This window comes from Protomyctophum bolini (assembly GCF_963924005.1).
Source record: "Protomyctophum bolini genome assembly, chromosome: 6".
In the NCBI taxonomy this organism is placed as follows: Eukaryota; Metazoa; Chordata; class Actinopteri; order Myctophiformes; family Myctophidae; genus Protomyctophum; species Protomyctophum bolini.
Window position 1 is genome coordinate 42,379,165 of NC_137867.1, and position 12,880 is coordinate 42,392,044.

General features: G+C 44.1%; 1 protein-coding gene across 3 annotated transcripts in view; it reads right to left on the minus strand.

The window, feature by feature from the left end:
* LOC308317473 (ral guanine nucleotide dissociation stimulator-like) overlaps positions 1–12,880 on the minus strand; it is a gene marked incomplete at its 5' end in the record, with an annotated part of 69,976 nt that overhangs the window by 54,130 nt on the left and 2,966 nt on the right. For 2 of the 3 annotated variants that reach the window (XM_080766504.1, XM_080766499.1), the window contains one exon: positions 4,988–5,083. The exons of the other annotated variant lie outside the window; for it this stretch is intronic. In XM_080766504.1, coding sequence (XP_080622630.1) covers positions 4,988–5,083 — 96 coding nt within the window. Of the gene's footprint in view, positions 1–4,987; positions 5,084–12,880 lie in introns of those variants that run through there. 3 annotated transcript variants of the gene reach the window in all.

Sequence of the window (12,880 nt, forward strand, 5' to 3'; positions counted from 1 at the left end):
AATCACTTTAACCTAGAAACTCCATTCACACTTTTTATAATTCAGCTGACTGTGGAGACACATGCTGTAACTTTTTACTTTGAAATGTTTGACACTTTCTGTGTTATTTAACTTAAACGCCCAATGCATTCTCAATGGCAATAACACAAACTTTGGCACCACTTTTTCAAAGATGTCCACAGACGTCTTGGGCACAAAATGTGTTAAAATATGATACTCTCTCTCCCCATGCCTTCGGTCTGGGGGAGACAATAAGGCCATGATGAGGCACAGGGCACAGCGTGAGCAAGACGCTAACAGGAAAAAGGATGGCTTTTGGCCGATGATAAAAGAAGCCTGCTGTACCCTATGTGTTTAGGAGATAATAGTACCCAGAATAGCACAGACAGTCCACGAATGTAACGTGTCCGAAATAGATAACATAAAAACATAACAGGAAGCAGACAAAATGTTTTTGAATGACGACAGTACAATGACAATGACAGTCACAATTCTACGTGGAATACAATAAGCTACACACAGGGCTTACTTGTTATCAGGCACACATAGGATAGGCCTAGAGATGTGCAGTTGATAGCACAGTGGAGAACGAACCAGGCCTGTGTGTATGGCACAACAATAGGGCGGGTATGGCGTGTTTAAGAAAAGACAATCAAATTCACCAGGAAACAAGTAGAATGCTCCTTTGGTTGACCATGACAACAGTGGGTGCAGGCAAAAGTAAACAACACAACGACCTACAGACTAGGGCAGTGGTTCCCACACTGTGCTGCGTGCACCCCTTGTGGTGCGCGAGCGCCTTCTAGGGGGTGAGGGGCATGAAAAGTCTAATGGTGGTGCTATGGTTTTATTTTAAATATATTAAGATATTATGCCAATATATGGCAAGCAATGCAGAATATAGCCTATGCTGCATATATTATGCCACATTCAGGTTCATATATGTGCATGTATGTGGACAAATAGGAAATATATGTCTCTATATTATAGCTTATGGAATTAAATGGGTGCGTTTGGAAATGCGCACCGGGAATGTGGTCAGTTTGTTGAGTGTGGTTTGGGGACCCCTAGGGGTCCTTGAGGGAGTTGCAGGGGTCCCCAGCTAAATGATAGTTTGGAGCCAAATGGACCTCAAATGGACCCCTTGTCTTCTTGTTCTTGGAGCAAAAAGGTTTTGGAAGCACTGCTCTAGAGGCTATACGAGTATACGGTGTATTTAGTGCAGAGAAGTGACAGTGTGTGAGAAACGGGCTCAAAGCCAGCTAAGTGGCCGGCCGGCCAACAGGAGATTCAGCTGTCCAGAGAGGATTCTCTCTCTCTCTCTCTCTCTCTCTCTCTCTCTCTCTCTCTCTCTGCAACTGTGTATTTTGGCCATAAAACATGATTTATTTTGATTGTAGGTATCGGTCATTGTAAGTCAATTTGTACGTTTCTGGGATATCTTTCCCTCGTGCAATCTTTGTTTACAACGCGCACAGCCGCACACACAACGCGCACGCACACGCGCACACGCACGCACGCACACACACACACACACACACACACACACACACACACACACACACACACACACACACACACACACGCGCACGCACGCACGCACGCACGCACGCACGCACGCACGCACGCACGCACGCACGCACGCACAGTCTGTGTTTCCATGGATCTCCCCCCAGCTCGGCTGAGCCTGTTCAAACTTCCATTTTATTTGACTTTGAATGGACTGCGTTTTCCTCTGTGTCAGAAATGGTTGACATTAGGGGGGGGGAAAAGACAGGAAACTTCACAGAGGCTTACTAGCCTTATGACGCTGCTAAAGGACAAAACTTCATATCAAAGTATTAAAATAGCCAAAGTCCCATGCACTCCCAGGTGATATCCAGCCTCGTATAATGATATCAATAATTCAAAATGTATTCCTACGGTAACTCTAAAGCCAGGAGCTATGACTGCTATACTGAAATCTATGCCAATCCTTTGTGATCAACTAGTCCCTACCCGACCCGTTCCAAGATAGATCACAGCCTATTATTGACACATGCATTTTGAGGCAGGTGGTCCACGGACCCCCAAGTGGTCCACGAAGCAAGCAAATCATTTGTAGATGAGGTGGTAGAAAGAAGTACGAAGAACAAGTGCCAATTAAGTCCCGGCAAAACAGTAACCATTGTTCCGGTCCCGAAAAAAAGGGCAAAGTAACCGGATTCAATGACTGGAGGGCCAGGCCTATCGCACTTACACCCATAGTGAGTACATGTGTTGAGAAACTTGCCAGAGAGATGATCAACAACCACACTCAACGCCCTACAATTTGCCTATCGCCAAAACAGATCCACAGATGACGCCAAAGCCACAGCACTCCACACCACCCTCTCTCACTTCCTCACACATCTAGAATGAATAGTTAGATATCCAGGGAGGTGCACACATAGACATCAAACGGGGCTTCAGCCCCTGCCATTTTACCCGTCTGCCCTTTCCAGATTTACAAGTTAAACAAATTTGTTTAGAAATCCAGGTCGTATACACTGCATCTCCACTAGCTATAGAGTGCTGGGTTGCGCCCCGAAAATAGTTCTGAGCTTGTAGATCTGCTATTTTCGCTATATTTGTCCAAAAGTGCCCTCTTACGGGAGGTCAGCCCCTGCCTCTCTAACACATCCCTGGTGGCGACTTCGGTTTCAATAATAAACATTAAACAATCATGTGAACGAGGTCTACAGAGACTTTGGTTTCCACACTAATCAAACACATAATAAGAGAGGCCTCCTACTGGCACGTCGACACTATTAAAAATGTAATAATTATGCCAAGAAGAAGCATGAAAGAAATTCCAAACGAAATGTTATTCTCACCCCTATAATGATAATCATGACGATGAATGATGATACAACAGCAAAATAACTGACACCAACACTAGCCATATAGATTTGCAGAGGTTATGGTCAAACAAACAAACAAACAAACAGCAACAGGGGCATATTCAATGGACTCCATGAGATTACAGGCATGACTAAACACGTCAAAATATCAAAGGGCATAGCCTTCTCTCCTCCGCTGGGAGAATGCGTTGCCTAGGACTGTCTGGATGCGTGCCAGACTGGCACGCACACACGCACGCACACTGGATGTGCACACACACACACACACACACACACACACACACACACACACACACACACACACACTGGACACTGACTGGATGTGCGCACGCACACACACAATGGACACTGGATGTGTGCCAGACTGGCACACATCTCACACGCACGCGCGCACGCACACACACACACAGGATGTGTGCCAGACTGGCACAGACCGAGGAGCGGAGCTGAAACTGGTGGTACAGCCAGTGGTGTAAAAAGTACTCAAATGTCTTACTTAAGTAAAAGTATCAATACTGCAATGCAGAAGTACTACAATACGTTACCAGTAAAAGACATTTACATAATTCATGTTGGTGATTATATAAAAAGGTATTATCATATTAATGTATCATTGTTAAGTTAACTCTGTATATCCACGGGCATAATAGCATGATGATGCCATTACAAAACATGGGCTACATGGAAGAAATGTGATTAATAAAACTAAATTAACTTAATTAAGCAGTCACCGTCTCTGTGACATGTTGTTCTTTCTAAATTTAATAAAGAGTATAGAGATCGACTACTATGCAATCAAATAAATCTGTATACAAGATAATTTCAGATTTCAGAGAGGGAGGGAAATACTAAATTAACTGTTAACTACATTTGGTAAAGGGGCGAGTTGTCTGGTATTCTCTAGAAGCACGCACTCACACACGTGCACTTTACCATCTAGAAGCACGCACTCACACACGTGCACTTTACCATCTAGAAGCACCCACTCACACACGTGCACTTTACCATCTAGAAGCACCCACTCACACACGTGCCCTTTACCATCTAGAAGCACGCACTCACACACGTGCACTTTACCATCTAGAAGCACGCACTCACACACGTGCACTTTAACATCTAGAAGCACGCACTCAGACACATGCACTATACCAATCTAGAAGCACGCACTCACACACGTGCACTTTACCATCTAGAAGCACGCACTCAGACACATGCACTATACCAATCTAGAAGCACGCACTCACACACGTGCACTTTACCATCTAGAAGCACGCACTCACAAGCGTGCACTTTACCATCTAGAAGCACGCACTCAGACACATGCACTATACCAATCTAGAAGCACGCACTCACACACGTGCACTTTACCATCTAGAAGCACACACTCACACACATGCACTATACCAATCTAGAAGCACACACTCACACACATGCACTATACCAATCTAGAAGCACACACTCACACACATGCACTATACCAATCTAGAAGCACGCACTCACACACGTGCACTATACGGTGCACAACTGCACAAGTGCTTTTTCTATACTGTTGAAATAAGTCTTGAGAAAAAAATGCTGCTATTTGTCCCAAAGTGACTGCAAACAATTGCTGCTATTTGTTGCTGTATGTAACGACGCAATGTGACATAGCTCGGTTTACACAATGCTCAACTGTAATTTCCCTCCAACCGTTTTAGTTTTAGTTATATTTTGACACTTGCTTTGGCAACGTAAAGCTATACGTTTTCATGCCTATGAAGCTCCTTTGAATTGTTATTGTACACAAAGTATAGACCAAAACATTTGCCTTTATGTAGCCTATAGGCAGCATCGACACAAATACAGTATAAGGTATACCGTGCACGAATATATATACATACATGGGGCACATGTTATGAACGCACACGCACGCGCGCACGCACACACACACACACACACACACACACACACACACACACACACACACACACACACACACACACACACACACACACACACACACACACACACACACACACACACACAGCGAGAGAGAGCTGCAGCATATCACAAAAGCTCTGCTGGTACAATAATGAAGATGTAACAGGCGTCACTCTAATTCTCACCAGATCGTCCAGGATGGTGACGGGGAAATCAAACATGCACATCTTGACCGGCTGAGCCAGGGCTTTGTGCAGACTGAACAGGGACTTGGTATCCATGCTGCTGTAGAACAGATCTCAGATCAGACTGAACAGGGACTTGGTATCCATGCTGCTGTAGAACAGATCTCAGATCAGACTGAACAGGGACTTGGTATCCATGCTGCTGTAGAACAGATCTCAGATCAGACTGAACAGGGACTTGGTATCCATGTATGCTGTAGAACAGATCTCAGATCAGACTGAACAGGGACTTGGTATCCATGCTGCTGTAGAACAGATCTCAGATCAGACTGAACAGGGACTTGGTATCCATGTATGCTGCTGTAGAACAGATCTCAGAACAGACTTAGTAATAGTATCCATGGTGCTGCTGCATTAAAACAGATCTCACAGACCTGCAGAGAGTGAGACGGCAGCAAGCCAACGACATCACAGAGGATTCCTCCTCACACACACACACACACACACACACACACACACACACACACACACACACACACACACACACACACACACACACACACACACACACACACACACACAGCAACAGATTGCTGCTCTCCCTCTTGCATCAAACACACATAAAGAAAAAGAAAAACAAAGAGAAGTACAAAGAATTAAAAAAAATAAAAAATAACTCCCAGACTGGCTGCTACCTTCCTTTGGCGAGTCGCTCTGCCTGACTGTCGCTGGCTCTACTGAGGAGGACTGAGAGGAGAAAAAAAGAACATCCACCATCCTCCCACTCCCCTCGTTTCCTTCTACCCCCCCCCCCCTCCCCTCCCCTCCCTCTCACACCCACTCCAGCACACCCCCAACAAACACTTGTGTCTCTCACAAGGGAATGCCTGTGCTTAACAAGCAGCTGCTCTGCTCTAGTCCCCTCTCCTCCTATTCCACCCTGCAGATGGTATTGTAGGTAGGCATTGCCCAACCTCTCAGCACTATAAGACTCAACTTGCCTTGCACGCCATGAGCCAGTGACTGTCCGTCCGTCCGTAGCGTTTCTCGCGTCTTTCGCTCTGCCCGGAGCGGAGCGAGCGAGCGAGGCTGCGCGAGTTGGTTCATATAATTGTACAACGCTCACTAAATCATTCACACTCCATCCGTATGCCACACATCGTCACACAGCGCTATACAGCTGCTCCAGGCTGCAAGCTTGCCTGCATGAAGACGTAAAGGAGGGGCTGAGACGAGGCATTTACAATTTAAAGCTCCAAGTGTAGCAGGTGCTGCTGCTGATGATGATGACTGATATTCTCCTGGCTCGTTATCCTGACCTGACGTCAAAAAAGTCTTCTAAATCCTGACATTTTTCTGACATTTTTCTATGTTTCTAATATCAGTGGTGCTCAGTATTTCTCTTCATGTCAAGGACCCCAAAAATTATATGTATCTGAAAATATGTTGTTTTTTTAGTTAAAAAATGTTCGCTCTGAAAGAATATATATTCAAAGATTTGCGCCACATTTTCATGATTTCTTCAAAAATAGCAGACCTACAAGCTCGTAGCACGGCACTCTGTGCCTCGCTAAATAGCTAAAGTATAACATAATGCTATAAACACCAAGAGGAGTTCCCGCCTAAAATGGGTTATTACCCGCTGCAGCGTCGATATAAAAACAAACAACCGGCGCAACAAGCTCCCGTTTTCGTTCGTTTCCGACGTTCTTTATGTTGGTTCTGTGTTTTGTTATGGCTTTCCTCTAGCTCCAGTTAGCTCATAGCATTAGCTTCTGTCGCCCACTCGCTAGACGTTGCGGCGTTCAGAGTGTGTGTTTAGTCTGCCGTTCAGACTACGGGTTTTATGGCCAAGTCTCCCGTTTGGCTTAGAGGCAGCCTATCGTGAAAAAGTGTCCAGTACGTTCGTCTTTGCGGTCGTGAGTAGTGCTGCGTGCAAATGCATTCCGGGCACTTTTCAAGCACCTGGCAAAAACAACCAGGGCATGTGTGCAGTGGAAGGAATGAGTTCCTTCTTGCAAGGTAAACCTATTAAACCTATGAAACAACTAGTAAGCTAGATGAATGTTTCTTCAGGGAAATGCCCATGTCCTCTGACTTTCCCAAACCTTTATTTTTGCTGACCATTGTTTAAAATGTACTACCTAACAAAAGCACCACAAAGTAAACTGACTTCCCTGCTTCCCTGTACGTACGAAACAGAACATACAGTATAATTATACGACACATTGTGTTGTGACACTGTGCCTGTGAGCTTGTAGATTAGCTATTTGTGGAAATGAAATGAACAATTATACAATGTCTACGATGTCTTCTTTAACCCATTCAGGACGGGAACCCCTTTTGGTGTTTTAAGCATTAATACTTTAGTTGTTGATCTAGCAGATCTACAAGCTCATAGCGCGCCACAAGCTTGTAGATCTGCAAAATTTTTAATCTTGAAAATGTGGCGCAATTTTCTGGGATTTTCTGCCTTTATTTAGAAACAGGGAGAGAGAGAGAGAGAGAGAGAGAGAGAGAGAGAGAGAGAGAGAGAGAGACAGGGAATGACACTCTGTGGGAATCAAACCCACGACTCATTAGAGCCTATATGTGGTATGCGCCTCAACCACTCAGCCATCGGTGACCGAATGTTTGGAATTTTCTTGGGAAGATTTCGCCGCTATTGGGACACCAGGCTTAATGTGGTTACATAAGGACAATGGCATTCTATGTGGAATCTTTGGCTGAAAACATTAAAAAACTAAAAAACTAAATATTGGCTAAACTGAGACGGACACAATGGCTCAAGAGATGTTTTTTGTTTTTGGTGTCGTTTTGTTTTTACAGTTTGGAAGTTTGCCTCTGAACCGAACACAGGATACGATAGACTGGATGATAGCTGACTTGTGAAGCTTATATACAACAATGCAATTTGCCCAGCTTTGAAGAAGCATATCCAGGGACGTGCACACATAGACATCAGCCCCTGCCCTTTTACCAGTCTGTAAAACAACTGCCCTCTCCAGGCCGTGAACGCAGCATTTACTATGGTGAAAGAAATGCAAATGCCACTCCTTTCAGCATGGGAGGCATCCTTTGGTTAGACATAGCATTGGTTAGACATAAGGATTAAGGTTGGTGATGGTTGCGTTAAAATGACCAGATTAAGGTTGGTGATGGTTGCGTTAAAATTACCAGATTAAGGTTGGTGATGGTTGCGTTAAAACGACCGGATTAATGTTGGTGAGGGGTGCGTTAAAATGACCAGATTAAGGTTGGTGAGGGGTGGGTTAAAACGACCTGATTAATGTTGGTGAGGGGTGCGTTAAAATGACCAGATTAAGGTTGGTGATGGTTGCGTTAAAATGACCAGATCAAGGTTGGTGAGGGGTGCGTTAAAACGACCTGATTAAGGTTGGTGAGGGGTGTGTTAAAACGACCGGATTAAGGTTGGTGAGTGGTGCTTTAAAACGACCGGATTAAGGTTTGTGAGTGGTGCGTTCAAACGACCGGATTAAGGTTGGTGAGGGGTGCATTAAGACGACCGGATCAAGGTTGGTGAGGGGTGCATTAAAACGACCGGATTAAGGTTGGTGAGGGGTGCGTTAAAACCACCTGATTAAGGTTGGTGAGGGGTGCATTAAAACGACCGGATTAAGGTTGGTGAGGGGTGCATTAAGACGACTGGATCAAGGTTGGTGAGGGGTGCGTTAAAACCACCTGATTAAGGTTGGTGAGGGGTGCATTAAAACGACCGGATTAAGGTTGGTGAGGGGTGCATTAAGACGACCGGATCAAGGTTGGTGAGGGGTGCGTTAAAACGACCAGATTAAGGTTGGTGAGGGGTGCGTTAAAACGACCGGATTAAGGTTGGTGAGGGATGCGTTAAAACGACCAGATTAAGGTTGGTGAGGGGTGCGTTAAAACGACCGGATTAAGGTTGGTGAGGGGTGCGTTAAAACGACCGGATTAAGGTTGGTGAGGTGTGCGTTAAAACGACCGGATTAAGGTTGGTGAGGGGCGAAATCCATGTCGTACACCGCATCTCCAGTAGCTAAAGAGTGCTGGGTTGCGCTCTGCAAAATAGCTGATCTACAAGCTCTCAGCTCATTGTGAGCTTGTAGATCTGCTATTTGCTACCTTTGTCCTAAAGTGCCCTCTCAGATTTCAGCCCCTGCCTCTCTGCACTGTCCCTGAACATTCATCTGTTGTGTTGCACTAGCAAATAGTTCAGAGACAGCACATGATTGTGCTTATTCATGCCAAACAGGTTTCCACATTTAAAATACAATACTTCTTTTTTTGTCTTTGCACACTGGCTAGACTCGCGTTGCCAGACTGTTGCCTCTCGCAAATGTATAAATGCTTCCGTCATATACTGTCATACTGTCTGGAGCAACGGAATCTCTATCATGCGTAAAATATAAAGCGGAAGTGAAGCCTCCTCCCCACTTCCGTTTCATCTTTACAGTCGTGCACATTTACCCTAAAAATAACGCATAGCCTATAGCTTGCTGCTTAGCAGAAATGGAAATTTAAAAAAAAAAGCTCTAAAGATATTTTAAAATATGTTTTCATGAACGGAAATGACAAAACAGATTACTCTGTGTAGTTCCATACTCTATATAGCGTTCAGAGATTGTGGAATCGTTGTCTGGCTACGTGAGACTATACAGCTACACAGTACACACTGGCTAACATTTAACAACGCCACACAAAATGAGGCCCAGTCAGAATATCAGAATAGGTTCTCGCCTGCAGGCTAAAACTACACAGTGTGGTGTGTGTGTGTGTGTGTGTGTGTGTGTGTGTGTGTGTGTGTGTGTGTGTGTGTGCAAGAGAGCAGATTTTAAAACGGAGCAGGGAAAAAAAAGACAGAATTCTATGTATCCCGATACAAATGCAAATGAACGCTGACATTAAGATTTAAAGTACAGTGCAAAGTGAAGACAGACAGAGTGCCAACATTATGTTCACACAACAACAGACGGTGAAAAGAATGCAAAGACGAGAGAGAGAGGAGAGAGAGAGAAGAGCGAGGGGGAGGGGGGGGGGGGTGCAGAGACAGTGTGTGAACTGCTTTCACATGCAGGGGCCGTAACGTCCCACGGCTGGGAGAATACTGTAGAATGCCGGGGTTACCATGGAAACTGTTAAGGGAAAGCCATCTCCTCACTCACAGGGAGGGCAGCCAGAAACAGAAAGAATCCCCCAGCTAAAGAAAATGTACACTTCATCGTACCTATAATACCGTACAGCTCAGGGAGGCATAAATAACACATTTCTGTTTTATTTTTATTTTCGCTGAGCAACAAACGCAGCTGCAACGATGGCAAAGTATAAACCAGGGATTTTGAAGGAGCCACTTAACCCATTCTGACCTGAGATCAGATTCATACGAGGTTTCCACTGGACACACACTGGGTCTGATTAACCCATTCTGACCTGAGATCAGATTCTAAAAATGTCAGTCGTTCTTCGATTTTTCAAAAATAGCAGACCTACAAGCTCGTAGCGCGCCACTCGGTGGCGCGCTACGAGCTTGTCGATCTGCTATTTTTCAATAGCTAAAGCATAACATGATGCCAACACCAAAATGGGTGCCCGGTCAGAATGGGTTAAGACAGGGCAGGATGCTCAGGAACTGGAAGCTGCACTGTGTAATCAACAGTGCAGCCTCCTGTGGCCTAAAGACAAAGGCAGGACAGGGTGGTGACTGTGCACTGTGCAGGTATACACTATACAGTCAGCTACACACAACTAACACAACAGGTACACACAACTACTACACACACAGGATAGTGCAGGTACACACAACTACAACAAGAGCAAACCACACAACCGCACTTAGGCTACAACATATGACACTGAGTAATATAATTACTAGTATCAGCAAGGTATCTGTCTTGCGTAGCCACTAGCCAGACAACTATTTCACAATCTCCGAGTCTGGAACTACACCTCCTGAATGATAGAGTCTGGAGTTACACCTCCTGAATGCTAGAGTCTGGAACTACACCTCCTGAATGCTATATAGAGTCTGGAACTACACCTCCTGAATGATGTATAGTCTGGAACTACACCTCCTGAATGCTATATAGAGTCTGGAACTACACCTCCTGAATGCTATATAGAGTCTGGAACTACACCTCCTGAATGCTATATAGAGTCTGGAACTACACCTCCTGAATGCTATATAGAGTCTGGAACTACATCTCCTGAATGCTATTTAGAGTCTGGAACTACACCTCCTGAATGCTCTATAGAGTCTGGAACTACATCTCCTGAATGCTATATAGAGTCTGGAACTACACCCCCCGAAATCTGAGCAATCCGTTGAAAATACATTTTAAAATATCTTTACATTTTCTTTTTAATGTCCATTTCTGCTAAAGAACTAGTAACAGCAAGCTATATATGCTTAGACGTCTATCTAGTATTTATATTCAGATAATATTGCGCAAGACGAAACGGAAGTGCGGAGGAGTCTTCACTTCCCCTTTATGGCTTGCTCATGCTCAGAGTGGAGACTGTATGACCAGAAAGCATTTGAACATTGCGATATCGCCTATATCCAAACGCTGATAGGGTTGCGCCAAGACCCGCCCTGCAGCACTGTATAATGCAAATATTTTGTGTTATATGCATTTACTATTTCTTGTTGAATTACTGATGACAAAGTCAACATATATATATATATCCATATTATAAGCAAGCAGCAATGCACGCTAGCAGACAAGACACTATAGTTCTTTCTTTCAATCATTTTATTAATATTATTATGATCATTATTATTTTTACAATCTGACACACAGATACGCCGGCTACTTTCGAATGTTTTGATAATACGCACCAGATGTATGCATATGACGGTATAGAGTTTCATGTGACGAGCTTAACCTAGTGTATTAAGAAGCCGATGATCATGTAATATAATTGTGTGAAAATAATAACAATAAAATGATTGAAAGAAAGAACTAGTGTATTGTCTGCTAGCGTGCATTGCTGCTTGCTTATGTTATGGATATACATACTGTTGACTTTGTCATCAGTAATTCAACAAAGAATATAACACGCACAAATAAATTGCATTAAACATTAGACAGTGCTGCAGGGCGGGTCTTGACGCAACCCCATCGATGTTTGGATATAGAGCGTCGCAGTCCCGCCCCCTTTCATGACGACGCCAGGCCCAGGAAATTAATCTCAATGCATTTTCCCCATAGACATTTCAAAAAGTATTTATTTAAATACTTTTTAAGCGTCGTACGAAGCCAACTCGAGTCGTGACAAATCATGACAACAAATAATTACAAAGAAGAAAAACAACAAAAAGTGTTTTTCTACTTTCTAATTCTTTGTTTGGCCCAAAACATTGTGTTTATTGTCATGATTTGTCACGACAAGAGTTGGCTTTGTCCGCGGCGTAAACGTCTTTAAATAAATACTTTCTGAAAAGTCTATGAGGAAAATGAATGGGGATTTCTTTTCCGGATCTCTCGAGGGGGGGGGGGGGCTGCGACACTCTATAGGCCTGGTCCTCTGGGCCAGTGACTTTTCAAGATCACTGGACCCACCATTGTAGCGACTGGCCCAGGAACATTATTTTTGAATCGACAAATGACAGTCAAGAATTGACACTCATAACGATGGGGCTCGCAGAACGCTATGTTGTAATTAACCAGACAATTTCATTAGAGACGGAGACGTCTAAAAAGTAGTATTTTCTGTATTTTGAAAACGCCATGTGCATTGTGCATTTCAATCAGAAATACATGATTTGGTACGAGGGACTTAAAAACAAAAAAGGAACCAGTCCTTCTTTCTGCACACACCAAACTAATGCTCCTAGTGGAGGAGGAAAAAAAATCTCCCTGTGGACAAAGACAAAATCTCTGATAGTTGTCACAT